The following is a 20,193-nucleotide window of genomic DNA, read 5'->3' on the forward strand; positions in this document are numbered from 1 at the left end:
TGGAAATGAAGGAATAAGCAGGAAGTCAGAGCAAAGGTGCAGTCCAGATTGAATTATGTTCTGAGCTGGGAACCAGAGGAGACTGCAGATAGATGTCCCACTGTGTGTTGCAGAGGTCACAAATTAATTAGCAAGGGAGTATGCTGATGGAATTGAATGCATGGGTTTGATATCAGCGTGTTTGTAGAGCTAATGTGTTCTTAGTCATTGCTGAATTTGGCAGGAAGGAGATAGGATGTAACTAGGGACGCTCTTGGGTCTTTGTGAAATCGGGTGTAGGAGACTTGCCTTTATGAATCAAGATTTAAGATTCAAATATTCATACTTAACTAGATTCAAGGTTCTGTGGAATATCAGTGCAGTTAGCATGGAAGTCAATGAATTAATTTCCTAGTTAAAATATTGGAGAAAACATGCATCAGCTTGGAATTTATTTCTAGGGAAAAAAAACAATAGGCTATGGATAGATGTAATAACCTAAAATACCCTTATTTTGCTTCTCTTTTCATTTGAGCTGCTACTATTATTTGCTGAGAATCTTAATATATTAGAGTTTACATAAGCATTAGGCAAATAAGAGAAATTTCTTAAAGCTGACTTTAAAAATATTTAGTGATGCACATTTTTTATTTAATTTTTTTTTTTTTTTGAAGTACTGTTTCTAAGGATAATCCAAGCCATGGTATGAATAAAATTAATGATTCTAGCGTTTTTGTCTTACAAGAAAAAAGAGTCTTTTTCTTCCATTTTGGCCTGCGCTAAATACACACTTTCTTGAAGTTAATTTTATACATGGGCATAAAAATGTAGTGCATATAGATAGTATCATACCTGCCACTGTGTTCCTGCTATATGATTATGAGAATAAAATCCATCCTTCAGAAGAAGAACTTCTGAAATTGTTTGACTCAAAATTATTTTAATATAAAGACAATTAGGCAGAATTAAAATGCTGCCTTAGAGCAGTTTAGGTGAGGAAGAATGGGGGAAGGGCAGCCACACAGCATTACCTGTTAGATTTACTCTCACTGTTTCCAAGCAAAACCCAATTAATAGGGAAAACTTTGCTCTTTTTTCCTGGATATATTTTTGCTTTTCCAGCAAGATCAGATTTAACACAGGAGTCTCTACTGATAAAATATACCACCTAAAGTTCTGATATTGAAGAACTTAAACTTTAAGTGGAAATAGCCAATGCAGTGGATAGCACAGATTTGTTGGTTGGTTTGTCTCCTGAAGGCAGGAATCAGCGTACCCTGTATTTGAAATGACACACACCAAAAACCTAATGCTCCCTTTTTCATTAAAAATCTATTTTTTGTTGTTTAGTCTTGCAGATAGCAGCTGTTCACCTCTTCAGTGTAGGAAGCCTACAGCTCTCTTCTGGAATACAAGGGGCTTGCTCTTATTCCTAACTTCTGCAGAATAAGTGAAATGGTTGTAAAGAGAGATGGCTGGTTTGTGGGATATTTTTTCCCCATGCATAACTGAGTTGCCAAGTGTAGTCAGCAGAGACCAAGGTATTTCAAGAGAGTGAGTTAGACACTTAATATTGCAGTAGTTTTTCTCCTAATGTTGGTATTTTGAATCTTTTTCCAGAGGTGTCTGCCCACTCACAGTCATGCACAAATTAAATGCCTGCAGTTAGGCTTTGTCAGCACCACTCCTTTGTTTCAGGAAACTGTAATATTGGTTATTCCCACAAATTTTTGCAGCAGAATTTACAAAGATGAAATGACATTAGAATTGCTACTGCAAATCTCTCTCTTCCCCTTTTAATTTGTGTGTCTTTCAAGCTTGATGGTCTGCAGAACTGATTCATCCAACAGAGCAAGGTGATGCCACTTCATTTTTCTCTCCCCACTGAAGAAAGCTGAAATAGTTTCTGCTTTGGAAGAAAATCTCTCATGCTCGCTGGTCAGATAGAAGATGAGAATTTCTGTTGTCATTATATTATGGGTCAGAAAGAGAGGATAAATGGCAGGGTTTTCTGCTGATAGTTTGAGTTGGAAATGTTGGATTAGTTATTGAGTTGCTTCTGTTAAATAGAAAATCAATTTTACCAAAGCAGTAATTAGCCTAAAGTGGATGTGCATAACAAGTGACTCTTCAAAGTGCCTTTAAGGAAAGAAGGAAGCTTGTTCCCTACTGGTGATGATTAAGTAATGTTGAAATCAATGTGCAAGAAAGTTTTTGGCAAATGCAATCTAATAGAACACCTCCCTCTGCTGGTAGACATCACATAGTTTAATGTGCTGCATCACGCGCTTGACTGGAAACTTCCTAGTGGGGCATGCCTCTTAGACAGCTCCTGAAGGCTAAGGAGAACTTTTCAAAAGAGAATTGGGTTGCATAGGGAGGTTCTTGCCATTTTAATTCTTTGAGAATGATGCGGAGAGGTTGGGCTGCTTGTCCCAAGTTAGCTCTGAGTTTCTCAGTGAATTAGACTTTTCGGCTACCTGCCCTCTTGCTCTTGGAGTTGGTTGTGTTTTGCTATTCTTGCTGGGCTACTAAGGATAGGCTCTGTTTGCTCGTGCTTTAATCAGGTAATCAGAAGATCACGCACGAAACAGCTATTAGCTTCTAATAATCATTCAGCTCTTCCTGAAAAATTACGTATCCTTTAGTCTATTCATATTTAGTTATTTGAGCTGAGAGGTTTATGTGCCAATCCTCAGTTAGTTTCCAAAGTAATGCCTGTAGTTGCTTTTGAAACAGAATTAACCACCCTAACTTGAGGATAAAACTTATCTGTTAACTGTTTACCCTCTAGTTTACTAACACCAAAAAGCAGATAACTTCTAATGTTTTCCCTACAAACTTTTCAGGGGTGGGTTCAATCATACACCGTTTCTATACAGAGCAAGCTCTTGAAGAAGCAATACTATGTTATTTCCAGCTTTAAGCATAACAAAAACACTTGAAAGAATGCTTTCAAACACTTCTTGAAAGTACATTTTTGTTCCTTGCTTTTCATGGGTATAGCACTTCAGATGTGAGCAAACTAGCTGAATGCATGAGAATAGCTTATCCTTGCTTTCCTTTTTGTTGGTAAGCATTTGGGGATGATTTGTCCTGTTCTTTCTGGTAAGTGTATTGAAAATTGCTCTTCCTGCATCCCCACCCTTAGCTGAACACTCAAAATAGTTTTTTCCCTGTTGTATGTTGTTAATAGAAGAACTTGTGTAATCTTGTAAATTTTCTTTGATGCTCTAGATGGAAAGCGAAACTAGAGCCTTTAGGTGAGGAGGAAGTCCCAGCCGTGTGGCCATGAAGCTGTTGATCTTGAAACAAAGCTTGAAACTTGGAGGACTGGTCACAGAATCTATTTTCACATGCAGGATCCCATCTTATCAGAATTTAATTGATGTATTGTTTAAGGCCTACACATCACTTCTGTGTTGTAGAGATTTTATTATTATTATTATTATTATTAACTAATGAAGACTCCTGTCTAAGCGATTGCAAATCTTCCATACCTAATAACTTCATGCAACCCAGAGCTCTGGAAACAGCACTGGCAAAAGATTTAACTTTCTTATCTCCAGTAATTTGCAAGTGGTGGCACAAGAAGTCAGAAATCACAAACAATGGATTTATGAAGCAAAAGGATTTTCTTATGTTTTTTGTTTATTGCTCTTTTTTTCAGTGTTAAGACATAGACAAGATTGTTTTATCAGGTTTCAGCAGTGGTTCTCCAGCACTGAGATGCAGAAGGATCACTTCACTGTGGAAGGAGATGCTTTAAGTTCGCATGTGTTTGCTGTATAAAAAGAAGTGGACTGTATTTATCCATTGTTCCCACTGGAGAGACAGAAATGTATCATTCTGAAGACGGTAGTTTTTCCATTCTTCTTCCTTTTCTGCACTTTTTTGAATGTAAAGAAGCCAGAGAAATGTCTAAATTTTGAAATAGTCAGCATTTGTAAGGAGAAAAATATCCCTAAGGTTTAGAAATGAGCATACTAGATGATTTAACTTTGCAGCCATTTTATAATGTTTCCATATTTTAGGTTGGGTTCCAGCTGTGTTCTTTGGGATTAACTGACTACTAATGAAAATGTCTGTTGTTATTGACTTGAATTCAACATTCCTGTTATCTTCAAGAAGACAATTTTAATAAATAGAAATAAAATATTTTTTTCATTAACTCAAAATTTTGTTGTTTTGTTGCTCACAGAAAAGCATAAGCAATGTTTATTTTATGTAGGCAGTTTTGATATCTGCATATTCATGTATTTTTCCCTAAAAGACTGCAATGGAAAAGACATATATACCTCAAGTATGTTGAAAGTAAGCAAAGGGGGCTTAAATTGGATTAGTGTTCGTGAGCCACGCTGTTCCATGCTCAGAGTTCAATGATAATGCAGCAGTTTGCGGCAGCTGCATCCAGTGACAGTTTGCTATGTTTGACCTTTTGCATTCATAAATCTAGGTCATCTTCCCTTTCCTTGTGCCTTGAATAGTCTCACTTTGGCACTTTTTCCTTGGCAGATTGACCACTGTGCTCATGTGCATTTCTGTATGATTGCAGAGTAAGGAGGAGGGGATGATAAATGGGGAGACTACAGCTACTCCTTCAAGTTCCCGGACTCCTTTGGGAAGTCACTAAACTGTGGAGCTTGAAGCTAAGGCACAACTGTGCGAGTTGAGTTTCCAGTGAGCTTTCTCATTTGTGTGATTAAAACGTGACCTGCTTTTGGCTATTACCGTAGATGATCGCAGTCACAAGTTGCTCACGTGGGCTCCAGTCGTAGTGAAGTCTTGCCTCCACACCTGAGGCCTGTTGCACTCGGTGTTCCCTCTCTCCACACTTCTCTCCAGGTGCTGTATATGAAAGGCAGGTGTTTATTGCAACAAGAAGCATCAGATTCCAGTTAGACTTTGAAAAGAAACTCCTTACGTTTCATCTTGCATTTCATTGGTTTGGCGATTAAACCTAAATAGCAATAAAATAGGAAATCTTCTCCTCAGGCTGAAATTTCCTCTCCCTCCTTTCCTTTAGAAAGGAAAATATGGGATGAGATCTGCCTGCTTTTCTGTTGCGTGGTGACTGTGTCATGGCTTTTGAAGCTGGCTGGTCACAGCAGATGGGTTGGTTAGTGGTGTGGAAATGAAGCAGGGGACTAAGAGCTCCTGCTCTCCTTCCTCTTCTAGAAAGAGCCTTAGCTCTGCCTCTTGGTTATACAGCAAGTACTGGGGAAAAGTGGCCAAGAAATGAGCAACTCTGAGGTATTTTTCAGAGCTTGGATAAAGGTAGTTTTTAAGGTGCCTGAACTTGGAGATGAGGAAGACGGAAATGCTGAGGAGTTTGTGGGTTAGTGCTAGAAAGATTTAATTTGCTGTAGGAGCCTTTTATCCCATGTGAAAATCCTGGCAGTTAATAGAATAGGCAACTTTTTGAGAATGTTTCAACATGTGACTATTATTGACAGTAAATGAGCCGCATGTTCAGTTTAATTGGAACCACATAATTTGGACTGGAGGAATTAATTTAAAAAAAATAGCCATATGTTTTGAAATTGGAAGGTTCTCTCTAGGTATCAGAAAGGGCACGATAAGGTGAGTTGCAAAGATAGCTCCAGTACAAGAGAAGTTAATTGAAGCATTTCCTTTATTAAAACGATATTGGCTCCTACGTGTCTTGTGAATGAAGTGTCCAAAATAAATATGAATGGTAATTAAAATCTATTTCTATCAGTTAACAGTCATGTTTTCAAGATCTCTCATTTATTATAAAAGTGCCTCTAGAAGTTCACTTCATTAGTTTACTTCATATGACTTGCTGCTGTTGCAAAGTACTTGTTTTATGGGTTTACTTAAGAGATTCTAATCAAAATGAACAGTTCTCCCCCTTGGTGAGCATAGATTTTGATGTATCATCAATCTGAATTTAATTTGAAATGGGACTTTTCTTAATAATTTATTCAATTTCATAAAGTACTACTAGTACTAAATATTCAAGAGATGAAGATACAGAACTTTAGGGGAATGACAGCTGCAGCTTTTTGTCAGTTTTCTTTGTCAATACAAAACTGGTGTATTCTCTAGAATTTGTCTTGCCTATTTTTAAATGTTCATGTTACAGATTTTCCAATTCTGCTTTGAGAATAAGTTCTGTAGATCACAGCTGCTTAGATGTTTTCACCAGGTACTTTTTTTTCCTTTTTCCAGACACTCCTGTATTTAATTTGGTTATATTATATCCCCGGTGTTATATTGCAGTCAGATCATGGTAAATGATTGTTTCTCCTTAAGTGGCACATGGATACTTCAAAGAAGTGCAGTCATTTAGTTTTACAGACTAATTCCTTACCCTTTTATCAGTTTATTTTTCCTGGATACTGGGTACCAGGGTTTACTCCTGCTGTTCCTCTCTAGAATTGGTCAAACCTTCACTACTGCCAGCTTTTGCAGTGGCAGCACATAGGACTCCATGGCAAGTTGCCTTCTGGACTGGGTGTTTTCCTAGCAGTCCATTTTGGTAGGTGCTCTTCCTGATAATAAATTCACGCTCTCTACCTATTGTTGAAAAATAAAACATTTCTCACAGTCGTGATCAAGGAGTGGTTGCTCTGTTTTCCATAATTTCTTTAAAGTTCAAGCTTTTGCTGTGGGTTGGGTTATTACAGGTATTCTTTGACACACATTCAAGAACCCATACATTCCCAATTTTTTGGGTAATAAATTGTTTTAATTTCCTAGTTCTGCTGTTAGGTGCAGGTGTTACAGACCCAGACTTTCACTGGGTTGGGTTTTTTGGTGATGCCTTTATTACAGTACTTTCTCACTGCCCCTGCTCTATACTGCATTAAAGTACAGATGCTAACCTTGGATGCGAGGAATTCTGTAACAGGAAAGTTAGAGTGGCTGATCAAATAGTAGGTTACTCGTCATGGCTTCAGTACTTTGGGTGCCGTGGTGATGGGCAGTAATATTTATACTTCTGTGTTGGTGAGTTTTATGGAATAATAACGAAATTTTATACGAGATAGGTAAGAATGCTACTTTAAAGTAACAACAGGAAATGTGACGCAAGGGTTTTTAAAATGCTTCTCCTGGGGGTTTTGGTGACCTTGTTGCCAATCAGTACTGAAGCAGTTCCAGTAAGCAAATTGCTGTGGTCAGACAGAGCAAGGAGTGTGTTCGGTGGGGAAGCTGCTCCCAGAGGCCACTTCTCTAGGTGATAATGAAATTCCTCTTTCATCATTTCAGTATTTCACATCTACTTTGGAGACAGTGCTTAATAGAGTTGCTGCAGATTCTTCTACTTGCTCCCATACAAAGCTGCATTTCTCTTCCTTAACAATGCAATGTGCATATGTGTTTATTAACAACTTTGATCTTAAAATGAAGGTCATTTGTAATAATGCTATGCTTGTTGTCTTGCTAGCCTTTGTTTAGTTGTCATTTTTTGAATTTTCTTACTAAATAGTAAGCAAAATGTGGTAGTCAAATCTGGTACTTCCCATGTGAGCGTGGGGGAAGAGTCATTGTACGCAGCCAGGAGAAAGACGGGGCCTGTTTTGGGATGTTACTTACCCTTAAGCAAGGGTGTCTCTTCTAGGAGCTATGGTAGGACTTTACTCAAAAAACGATGTCACCAGATTTAATAAAACCGAAGAAAAAATGGATCATGTTAAATGTCACTGTAGCTTTACAAATATGGAGGTCCTATATAACTTGATTCTGGTTTCTGAATGACAAATACATGTAACTGCAGCCGTGTTCTCACTGTCTAATTGCCACCTTTGTAGACTTTTATTTTTCGTATTTATTTTACCCTTTCTAGTGCTTCTGCTTACTTGAAAAGAAAATGAAAGGTATATGAAAAGCTTGATGTCTGCAATATCTAAATCACATTATCTGAAACTCCTGTTAATGTGCTGCTGTTTTTAAAACATGCTCACAATTCTAAAGTTCAGTTGTACAGAAAATCATTTTTCTAATATTTTTCATGGTGTTTGTTCTCCCTGTACTTTGTGCTCAACTGTGAGAGCGATGAGCTCAGCTGGTAGTTCATGTGAAAATGAGTTACTTCCTACTCCTCAGTCTATTGTTCTATTCCTCCGCTTATTTTTGCTATTACTATGATTGTGTACTTACTACGAAACATCTTTCTAAAATGTGTTTACACGTATTTATAAATGTAATTTTGTACAGTACTTCTGATTCCATTTTATGACTTTGGCTGTCTTCTTCAATACAAATGCTTGTTCTGTAGTGCATTTCCCTTACTAATTACTTTCACATTAATTTGTTATGCAAAGTATAGGTATAAATGATTGCCACTTCAAATGCCTTCAGTAGGCTATGAACCAGAAAAACACAATGAAGAGTTCTCAATAAAAACGTAAATAAAATCTTTAGGTCTTGCAGTGAATATATTATGGTTGTCATGTATGACCACGCACATGAAGAAGAAAAATAAAATGATACAATAACTTAAAACAAACATTTCTCTGTAACAGTTTGTGTCATAATAATTGTGTTACTTCTCAAAGTGCTTTTAAAATGCACTTTCTTTGAAGTGTGAAACTGTTTTCTGATTAGAGTAAGGTAAAAGTCTTTTGTGTGCAGTGTTGTGATGCTAATGGACATTTGATGTAACACTAACATGTTAATTTATGCTCTGTAAAAGAACAAGACGCTCTGGTTACAAGAAATGTGCAGCCTGCACATTTAATGCAGTGCAAGAAGCAAACATTCTGCAAATAACTTTTTTAACTTTTTTTTTTTTTTTTGCTAGTTCACACTGTGATGTTACGGGAGCTGTAGGACGAGAGAGTAAGGAAGTGGTGTGCTATCGCCTGTCAACTGAAATTATTCTAAAGGCTCTAATTTTCTCCTCTTAGCATGCTGTTTACTCTGACACTTCTTGCAGCATCCATCGTTTATTTGAATGAGCCCGTTCCTTATTAATGACAACAGCTGTTGTAGACCAGAGAATAGGAAGTGTTGGTAACCTTGATCCTTAAACTAGGCTGAAAGGAGAACTTAAATTTAAGAGCATTTGTGAGTGTCATAACTTCTATGATTTACTGTGCTATAGCATTAGTGCAAATGAGGGAAATAAACTGGCTTAGTATTAAGTCATTTTATATCATATTCTGACATACATGTCTTTTTCAGAATTAAAAGCTTAATGGTACGTTGGTACGGCTCATATTTGACTGTACCTCAAGTTTCCACAGTCCCTAATGACAGAAGTTACTTAGCAGAAGCTAAAGGGTTCTCCCCTGCTCAATTACAGACCCCTTACAGTTAAGCAAAAGTCTAGGACTCACTATTATCTTACGCATTTTGTCAGATATTGATGGCTGCAATGTCAGAAGCTATAAACGTGCTGGTTTTCATTATCAATGTTATTTTAGAAATATGAAAGGACATAAGATTGTCTTACAGAAGAACTTGGCTTCTGATGTCTGGGAACAAATCTGGCTTCTTGATTTCCTTTGAATCTTATCTATTTGAATTTATTGTATATAGAAAGTGAAATTTTTCTATCGTGTCTGTATATGCACAGAGTTGTTGTGTTGCTTACACATAAATCCTAATTAACAAAACAAAATTAACTCTCTTATTATTAACACCAGTACATCAGAGCCCTGCCTGAGATTTGCTGCTTTCACTCGGCTAGTTGGGATGCGAGCTGCAAACCTTAGACAAAACACAGCAAAAGGATTTTGGAGCTCGAAAACTGGCGGCGTTGTTGCTTGCTACAAGCAGCTTCTCTACCATACAGCACAATTTTGTTGGATTGATTCTGCGCATTTTGAGATCTTTCTTCCCAAGTTGTTTTTTGGTGCTGGCTCCTCTTGATAACAAAACAAACAAAAAAGAAAAAGAAATATGAAGACACTGAAGAAAAGGGGATAGTTGAGCAGGAAAAGAAAACATTGTCTGTCAAATGGAGAAAGTTTTGACTAAACCTGTGTACCAGTTGAAGGTTCTGTAAAGAAGTTATAAAATTGCATTTTGTTAATGGGGAAAGGAGGAATGTTGGGTAATTCAATGGATTTTGGGTCAGACATTGTGCATTTTGGCACTGCTTTTGCTAGCATAGTGAAAGTCTCCGTAAAAATGGAGGAGACAAGTTAATGAAGGTGTTTTTGAATGCTTCTGTAGTTAAACAGAAACTTCTGGAAATGAAAAACCCCTTGCCAGCTCTTGTTCTGTTTGTTTTTTTCCCCCCACACTGAGACTATTAGGAGAGGTCGCTGTTCTGTCAATAGTTACGTTCTGATTTTAATCAGAGTAAAGCCTCCCCTTCAAAACTTGCCAGGATCTTGCCTGGATTGTGCATGTATTTCTGTTTTGTTTTATTTGTTAAGCAGTTAAGGCTTAACTGGATTCATTCAGACACAATTGCTCCGGTAATTGTTGCCAGCTTTTATTGTGTTTGAGGGAGATCAAGGTGGTCTGCAAGTTTTTTGTGTTAGCAGGTGTCCGGTTTAAAAAAAAGAAGGCTAAATGGAGTCCACCAATGCAGAGAAAAAATATAATACGGCTCATCCAGTTTATCATTAGATACGTATTTGCACCAATAAAATATTGGGCCACAAATCAGAAAGCAATATTTAAGAAATGTGTTAACAGTTTAGGTCAAAATTTTAATGTAGGTTATATTACTGAGTAGGTCTTGTATTGCTGTTGAGACATTACTGAAAGTTTCTTTAGTAATGCATTTTGAGGAAGGCAATATTTAGTAATAATCCAGTGTGTGTAAATCATACAAGTTCCGTTAGTGAGTGACTCTCAGGCACTTGGGTACACCAGTTTCAGTATTTTCCTCAAGTGCTCTCTTCTGCAATGAAAAAGTAAAAGGATGGACAGGAGATATTCCTAGGTTCCAGCCAACTGAGCAGAGTGAGACTTTTTTGAAAGTTAATTGATCTGCAGACTGAACAAAAACTTGTTCTGGATACAAGACAAAGGCAAAAAGAATGCAGCTGCCGTGGTGGATTTTACTGCTGTGTGGCAACAGAGATGATATCATTTGGAAGCCTGTTGTGAAACACAAGCAGTAATGGAGGATTTTTCACAGACTTTTGTACTGTCTTTTAAGTTGGAGAATTTATCAATAGGTTCCAGATATGAATAGTTCTTCAGGAAAAAAAAATGATCTTGGTTTACGCACATCTTAAGCATACGGCTCTGGGAGGTACTGCGTAGCATTAGCATCTACCATTCTGTCACTGAGCAATTGTCAGGACTTTTATTATTTAGACCATTTCCTTAAAAATGTTTTACATTCATCTGGAAATGCCCTTTGTGGATGACACTGAGCTAGTCCAACTGAAGAATTTGCATGTTATCTAGGGCAAAAAAAAAATACAGTGGCTGAGAATTTTTAACTTGCTGAATTGTAATAAACTCCATAGTATCTATTGTTGTTCTGCAACTCTGCACTCGTTTTTTTAAATGGATTTTGTACATTGCTCCCAGTGTGTAATATTGAGTGTAACCATTTTCTTGCTCAGCTCATTGAAAATGGAAGTGCTTCCATTCCTGATACATGTACATAATATGGCTTCAATTTTGTGCCCTGCCTTGGGTGCATAAAACGCTCTCTGTGGCCACCCTTGGAGGCAACGTACACTTCTCATTTTCTCGACTGGTTATTTATAGGGCAGTGGTTCCGAGGATGTCTCTGGCTGTGAGCTCCCCCTCGGCCAGCACCGTGGCCTCAGTATAGGTGTGAAGAGTTGGGGATCTCCTAAACTCGTGGCTCCAGGTCCCATTGCCACAGCTGTGGGGTTGTGGCTGGTGCAGAATCCCAAGTGCTTGAAGCTTTCTTGATTGCACAAGCACTGATATTCCGGAGCATGAAACTGTGGTGATAACAAGTGAGGCCCAAGTAGGGCATGTGCCCAGCTCTGTTGTGACCCCTGACAAACTGCATCCCACCAGTCGTTGAGATTTTGTTGTTGAGGCAGATGAATTCCTGTCTGCCTCCTCCTCCCTGGCTTTGAGCTCATTCCTATCCAAGCCTGGCTTCTGGGTGAGCCTTCCACAGCAGAAGTTACAGCTTCATTTCTCTGGCAAATTACTTTTAAATCTTAAGTCAGCAATTAGGGACTGCTGGACTGCGGTGCTTCCCAGTCCCAGTGAGTCATGTTGGCAACCAGCGTTTCATCATCTGCAAATATTTGTGGACTGTTCCGTTTTGTTCTGTCATGACATAATGAGCAACCTTTATTGATGTATGTGCATTTGCATAATAAATAAATTCAGCATTTTTATTTTTCCTTTTTTTAAAAAATGTGTTAGGAATGCTAGGAGATGATGCAGTTCATCTTCAGTTTTCTTTACTAGGAAGAGATGCCTCGTGTTGTGGGAATAACTGGACGTCAAAAAAAACAAAATCCCCTTGGCTGGGAGGGGTGTTGTTGGAGGGTGTCCGAGGGCAGAGCTGTGTCAGACTGAAATCAGTGGTGTAACGGATAGAACTGAGATAAACTCTATAGCTAATCAAGTATCAGGACTGTGGGTTTTGGAAAGCCCTCAAGAGAAGCTTTCACTTGGAAAATTTCACCTCAAACCCCAGTCTGGTTTGGAGCCAGGGTAGGCCTGAGGAGGGGATCTATCCAACATGTGGAGTTTGGACTGTGGGGGCGGTTCTGAGACTTGGCACTTGCTGACAAAAAGAGGGGAAAAGGAAAACTTTGAAGCCAGATCAGCTGTATGTAGTTTTAATGTCCTGGGGGGATTTACCTCCTGAACCTAACTCCATGGCCATAGATCAATCAGCAAGCAACTTCTAATGCCAGTGTTGGAGTTGGCAGTTGTATTCAACTAGTGGATCCATAGCACATTGGTGTAGGTGTATTGGCTGGCTTTTGTTGCTGCCATCTTCTGAGGTGGTTTTATTTCCTTGTCTGGATCAATGCCATCCCCTCCACAGCTTGGTTCTCCCCTCTCTTGAGCACTGAACGAGGAAGGATTTGGGAAGGGGAGAGAGGCAGCTGCCTCAGCCAGCCTGACAAGTACTGGCCGCTACTGACGGTGGCTTTGTTAATCTGCCTGTTGGAGTAAAATAAATGTCTTAGCACCCCCATGGAAGGACTCCTAGAAAACTATCCTCTGATTTGACTAACAGAGGGAGCTTTATTGCCTGGTGCGTTTGAAATGTGTTTTAAACTGTTTAAGTTACTGTCAGAAAACTGGTAAAATGTATTAGTTTTCCCAATCCAGAAAAGTCATATTTGCAAATAGTTGATAAGCTATGCTGCAAAACATGCATTGGCTCAAGTGCTGCAAAATAGGTTTTTATTTTTTTTTCTGTTTATTTATTTTTTATGTTTATTTATGTATTTATTTATTATCATCTCTCCCCCCTTTTAACCATCAACTGGGCTATATCTTGGGAGGTACAGAAAGGGAAGAGAGGAACTGCAAGGCGATGGGATTGCTTAAATATTCCCAAATTCAATTCAGCCTGAGCATGGGAAAAGAACTTAAGATGGTGTGGGCACAAAAGGAAGATACCACAGGTAGACGGAAGCATACAGAGGCAGGACATGGAGAAGTCAGATGAAAATAGAAGGGATTCCCTTTGTGGAGATGTGAATGTGGCCTGAATGGGAACCTGGGAAAGAGCTTTGTCCTGTGGTTGGTATACATTGCCCTTTTTTCCTGAACTAGCTGCTAAAATATTTTGAGTTTTAATTTTGGGCTCTCAGGACTCTGTTCTTTTTTTCATTGTCATAATGTTGTGATAACAATGTATTTTATTACTTAACTGGAGTGTGAAGCATTATTATTTCATTTTTGGTTCTAGTTTGAAGTATGTAGGAGAGAATTGCTTTGCATAAATAACTTTGCGTTTAATATTAAAGGCAAATATGACAAAGTGGAAGGTTAAAAGTTAAGTTTCCCACACACTAAGAAATTTTTACTTTTCTGTTGTTTTAGTGGAAACTGTAAACATAGAGGATTTTCTCTTCCAGACAGCTTACTGCACAATTTAACAAAAAGCCAACATCACAATGCCTTAACTTCCCAATTTTTTGTGGACTATGTAGAAGAGTGTTTTTGTAAGCGTTCTTAAATTATTGAAAACCACAGTTTGAAAGGAAAAAAGTAGATATGCTGTTCATTATGATGACGCTTGGTCTTTGAGTGAACATCTAAGAGTATGGCTTAGGTTTTGTCAGAAATGTCAAATGGCAGGCTGGTTAAATATTAAAGGGAATATTGTAAAGGCAAACCCTTTTCCTTTCAGAGGACTGCCTTCATTGGTACCTAGGCTTCTGAAGCCTCGCTGGGTGGTCAAGGGCATAATGGGATAGGCACAGTGTAAATACACCTCCAAGGTGCCCCTTGCAGACATCCAACCTGCCTTCTTAAGCACGGTTGGAGCATGTGGTGCCTGCAGCTGTGCTATGGTGGGCTGACCCTGGCTGGCAGTGAAGACCCACACAGCCAATTGCTCGCTCCCAGGGGCAGGGGAGAGACGGGAAAAAGCAAAAGCAAGAAAACTTGTGCATAGATAAAGATAGTTTGGTAAGTGAAGAAAAGATTAAGAAAATAACATAACCACTAAACTAGTGATGTGAAACCCAGCTCCCACATGCCAGCCTGGAACCACAGGTGTCTATGTGAGCTTTTCCAGAACTCTTACACAGGTGGGGTTTTAGATAATAGCCATGAGAAGTATTGTTTTTAGAGAAGTGTACCATTTCCTTGTATTGCATACCTTAATTCTTCTTCAGTTAGAGGTTTGCTCCTTTATGCTGTTACAAGCACTTTGCGCAAGCAGTTATTAAAATGATACCACCATGTGGTGTATACTGATACACGCAGTATTAAGCATTGGATGCTTTTGAACAGCTGTAGAAACAAGAGCTTTGTGTAGTTCTGAAATTGGTGGTTGTTCTTTAGCATGAAATAAGTCTTAAGATACTTTGAAATAATGAAAAACTACTCTAACTTTGTGTTATATGAGATTTAAAAACTGTCAGGGTGATGATGCTTCTGACAGTCTTCGGGGGTTATTTTTGTTATGCTACTTATTGTACAAAATTGATCAGGTTGAGCAATGGAGATGACATATGGTTCTTGGTTTTGACAGATTTCCAGAAGAAGCAGCCAGATGATGACTCTACTCCCAGCACAAGCAACAGCCAGACAGATTTGTTCTCTGGAGAAACGAACAGTGACAACAGCAATACCTCTCTAACCACGCAGGCCACTAACTCCAACCAGCAACTTTTGACAGAACTGAATGTAACTTCACCGAGCAAAGAGGAATGTAAGTGCACAAGTGAGAGCAAGGGAGGCATAGATGTTTTTCTTTGTTCTCTGTCTTATGTTTCACAGACTTCTTTCTGAAAGTAAAGAAGGATCCTCTTGAGAGCAAGGGGAGAGGTTAGAAGTTATTCACAAAATACAAAACTGTTAGTTTTAACAGAAGAGCAAATTAAAAGGAGTTTCTAACTTTACAGCTGTCTGAACTGCAGTACATACTTTAATTATGATTTTGAGGTACTCTTGAGAAATTCTTTCTCATATTGGTATTAAATTAATATACATATTCTAGGATAAACACCAATATCTTGTAAATTTTGGCTTTAAAACATTTTTAATGGGTTTTAATCCTTGCAATTGCAAATAGCACTGACTGTAATGCATGTTTGTCTAGACTCCTGCTTGGTCACTTAGACAACTAAACTTCATGTGGTAACCCATCTCTTATTTCATGGTCTTTATTGTACTGTTTCAGGCTGAATTAGCTTTAAGCTAGGCTAAGATGTTAAAAATTAACAAACACATAATGTGATAAAGTCATCCTTATTGTAAACCTCTTTATGAGTTCATCCTGTATATAAAATGTGTCATTTGTAGTTTAATCTTGCTCAAACTATAGCTTCATTTTAAAAAGATTTTTTTATGGAGAGAATCCTTCTTGAGCCGAGTTGGCTTGTACATTGTGGCCAGTAGATAGATGCGTGCATTGCAAGAAAAACATACTCACTTAGTATGCTAGACTAAGCTAGAGCTGCTGTTAATTCTCTGCTGGAAATAAGAATGCTGACAAAGCAGTAGGACTGAGAGATCTTTGATATGGCACATTTGCTTTCAGTTGCCTTCACTGTTAGTATAAGATGGTTTTAACTGAATTCCCCAAATATTTATTCTGTTTACAGGTAGGTAGACATCACATTTATGTTCTTTTTACTTGTGCAGAATTGCTATGGACAAAGCAGGAAGTGTCACTTTGAGACTGTAGTTGTTTATTAGATTTAAAATAAAATGTTTAATTTTAAATTACAGTTTTCTACCCGTATATGGGAATATTTTCAAAAATACAGCCCAAAGTAATAGGCACTTTGTGTTGTTTAGGTTAACCTTTCTGATATAAGTTATTTGTAATAAGAGTAATTTGCCATGTAACTCTTGTCTCTCCTTCACATACACAGTTGCTGCTGACCACCCATCTCTTCCTTCCATCCAGCGCTTCTTCAGGGGAAACCTGTAGTATGCTGTAAAAACAAACCCTTATTTTGCCCTTTCAGCAAAACGTGCTCCAGCAACACATTTGAACTTTCACAGGGCAGTGGGGCTCAGCACCTTTGCTGGCTTATGAGCCAAGATCTACTATTTGGCATTAGAGAGTGCTTACTGGGTCAGGTTTTATGAAAATGTGTTCAGTGATGAATTAGATTGTGTTCAAGTGTTTCTGTTGTGGCTAAGAAGGACTTGGGGGTAAGTGGGAAGGTGATTTCAGGGATGGGAAAGAGGGAGGGAAATTAAATAATGTGCTTCATCCTGGATTACTCTGTGCTTGTGAACATACACTCAAGGTGATGGATATTAGGCAGCACAGCCTGCAGAGCATTTGAAAATATTACCTATAAAAAAAAAATCTTTATGACTTCCTGCTGGGGTGATTTTAAGTGAAATACAGTGGAGAGATTTATGTACAGCTTGAGCTCTTTCTGTCTTTTCTCACATCCTCACTACCTCTTTAATGAAGCTTAATATCATTTATCAGAAATAATTATACACTGATGGAGCTCTTCTGATGGATAATGGCCTCAGGGTGGAAGATTCTTTCTTGTAATGAAGAATGCCCAAACTTTAAATGTCTTTTTGATTTTAATTTAAGGGTGTATTTTTCCTGTGCAATATTTATTTATTTTGCAACAAGTTCTGTAAAGCATGCACTGCTCTCATTACATCTGTGTTCTTCAAAGATTGATACTTTGCAGTGGTTATGTACTGCGTGGTTATGTACAGCTACGTGCTGTTCTGAAGAGAATTGCAGTAATTCACCAGAAATCAATGTATGGGATCATTAAGGTAATCCCTATCAAAGGATGGAAAGATTGGAGTGCTCAGGAAGGATTCTGTGGTGCACTCAATTTCTCCTCCCTTTCAAGCTTTTGAGAAGGGGCATCAAGGCATTTGCCATAGCAGTTGAGTCCCTAGGGTAAACAGATTGAACAGATAAGACAAAGCGAAGGTGGGTTTTTTGATTATTTGTTTTGTTTCAAGTAGCCATTTCCTTTTTAAAAACTCAATGAGTGATGAAGGAGAAAAGCTGCTTGGACTGAATTTTACAGGAGTTCAGTCTGGCAATATGCAAGTATGATCTCTGCCATTTTGTAACTGTTTTGATGTTCTGCGAGGATTGCACTAAATTCCTGAATGTCTTATATGCAAAACCAGGTGGTAGTGACCCTGGTAGGTGGAAACCTACCATCATCGCTTCTGAACAAACACCTACCCAAATGGCTGCTTTCTGGTTAATCTTTCTCTTGTAGGTGGAAGGCAGTTCTCAGTATTACAATTGCAATCAACAAAAATGTGTTAAAAATTTATACCTGGTGACAGTGGCACAAGCTTGAGGACTTTTTTCCCTCTCCTCTCAAGTTTCGGTTTTGTGAAGTATTACATGTCATTGGTTTCAAAAAATACTGCTACAGTTTAGGGAAAGAAACCACTCTAAGATCATTGTTTGTTTTATTTTCCATATACACTACTCTAGTTGCCTTTTTCCATCTCAAATCTTCTTGTCTATTGTATTGTCAGTTGCAATAAGTTTTCTGAAATAAGCTTTTGCAGATAAGGAATATATTGGTATTGCTTTACTAAGTCTAGATTTGAATGGATTTTAATGATCTGATTCTTAACAGATAGTTAAATCAGTCTAATTTTTGTTCCTATGCTTCTTTATATGCAGATACATTTCTCTGTGTTCAAGTTCTGTCTAGTTTTTATCTATTCTTATTTTACTCTTTGGCCTCCTTTCTTCATTTAGGACGTCCAGGCAGAAGTTACTTCAGCGTTAGTCACCATATCAGTCTGTTTGCTCTGGCAATGATTTCCTTTTTTACTGGGAGGGAGACTTGTTTATTTTCAATAGGGAGGAAAAAGGGGATTTGTCAAAGGCCTTCTGCTTCTTTCTCTGCCCCTCATCTCCAACCACTAGCACTCTTTAAAATGAAAAAAAAAAATCAGCTTGTTAAGGAAGGTTCTATGTATTTTGGTAAAGAAAAGGTCACACTGAATATGGAATAATTTTTGCTTGGTTTCAGGCCTTCATTGCTTTCTCTGGGGATGTCACGTTATATTTCTGTCACTGTGTGAGTAGACCTAAAGTTGACGCTGTGCAGGTTTAAAACCAACTGTGTTGTTACGTGGCAGGAGAAATGTCAGTTTGAAAAACTCCAGCTCTGGCAGCTGGATCAGATTTTAAATTTCAGTAGTTCTTAGCTTCAGCTGACACGATTTTATTTTAATTGTGTACTTAACTCTTCCTGGCCTCCTTGAATTAGCATGAACCACAATTGCAAAAGGACAAAAAGAATAGCTGATGTTTCTATAACAGTTAAACGGTCTACATTTCTACACTGAAGACTTTATAAGAAGATACACAAAGATGTGAGGTATCGTTGTAACAGTCAAAAAAAATACATCGAGATTTCAGCCCAGAAAGAAGGTGGTGATTACTGTCCACACCTTACCTCTGTGTGCTGAATTTTAGAAGCCTAAATGTGATTTTCAGGACTGAATGTAAATTTTCTCTAGTTATTATATAGCCTTCAAGATTAAAACTGTTGCATGTCAAGCAAAGGAATTTACAACACCATTAATTTATCTCAAATGCTTAAATGCACAATTTACAAGACAAATTTAAAGAATGCTTTGAAACATTGTTAATTTTATTAAGCATTTCTAGGTGCTCCAAGCACTGGGTTACACTCAGTTATGAAGTTATTTTGCCAAATTTACTTTGTGTACATAAAGGGTACTACATCTGAGACACAGATACACCAGGCTTCCATAAAAGATCTCTGGCAGAAAGGTGAGAGATTGTTTTTCTACTGTACCTATTGGATGTTTATCCTCTGAATTTCATGGCTTGTTGAAGCATGACTGTGTAAAAAGCAATACAGGCTACAGTACTAGAAAAGTAATGATTTTTTTTTGTGTTATGAGTAATAATAATAATATAAAAAAAATCCTGCGTCAGTTTTTTCAACATAACCTCATGAAAAACGAATAAACGAGCGCATCCTTTTTTTTTTTTTTCCCCTCTGTTGAATAGCCTGTTCTCTGACACTATGCAAAAGGTTTCTACTAACTTAAAACTACTTTACAATTTTTATATTTGTGTTTGGGCTTGTCAGGGGAGTCAGAGATGTCAACTTTCACATACATGCTCTCAAAATACAAAGTATTTTGAGGTCTTATTGTGATATGTTTAACTGTGTTTTATGCCTTTTAAATAATGACAGTGATTTTTTGAAATGACAATTGCTCTTAGATTCCGTGCATTGTATGCATTTGAAATGGCCTGGTTTTGAGAATTCATTTGTTCATTGCAATACAAGTCATTTCTGTATTTTTTTTTTTGTCTTTTTTTTCTAATTCTGGCTGCAGGGAAATTCTTCTGGTTAATATTTGAAAGTTATGTGTGTGCCTGCTTTTATAATGCATTGAATGTATAAACAAACCAAGCTAGCAGTCTCTTTTTCTCTTGATTGTTATATATGGTTGTAGAAATTAATATGTTTTGCTGCTAACCTGATTTATTCAGACACCAATTTGTAGTTTTTTTCTGATACGAAAGAATGCAGTAACTGCTGACATTATGCTGGGCTACAAAACTAGCCTGCCTGACCCACATTATTTAGCACTGCAATTAAACTTGCAACCTCACATAACTGACAAAGCTACAGC

General features: G+C 37.8%; 1 protein-coding gene across 1 annotated transcript in view; it reads left to right on the plus strand.

Annotated features, from left to right (window-relative positions):
• ZFAND3 (zinc finger AN1-type containing 3) overlaps positions 1–20,193 on the plus strand; it is a 134,245-nt gene that overhangs the window by 76,070 nt on the left and 37,982 nt on the right. Inside the window, exon 4 of the mRNA XM_035320267.1 lies at positions 15,077–15,256. Within this exon, the coding sequence (XP_035176158.1) occupies positions 15,077–15,256 (180 nt within the window). The remainder of the gene's footprint in view (positions 1–15,076; positions 15,257–20,193) is intronic.

Source organism: Oxyura jamaicensis, chromosome 3, assembly GCF_011077185.1.
Source record: "Oxyura jamaicensis isolate SHBP4307 breed ruddy duck chromosome 3, BPBGC_Ojam_1.0, whole genome shotgun sequence".
NCBI classification, from domain to species: Eukaryota; Metazoa; Chordata; class Aves; order Anseriformes; family Anatidae; genus Oxyura; species Oxyura jamaicensis.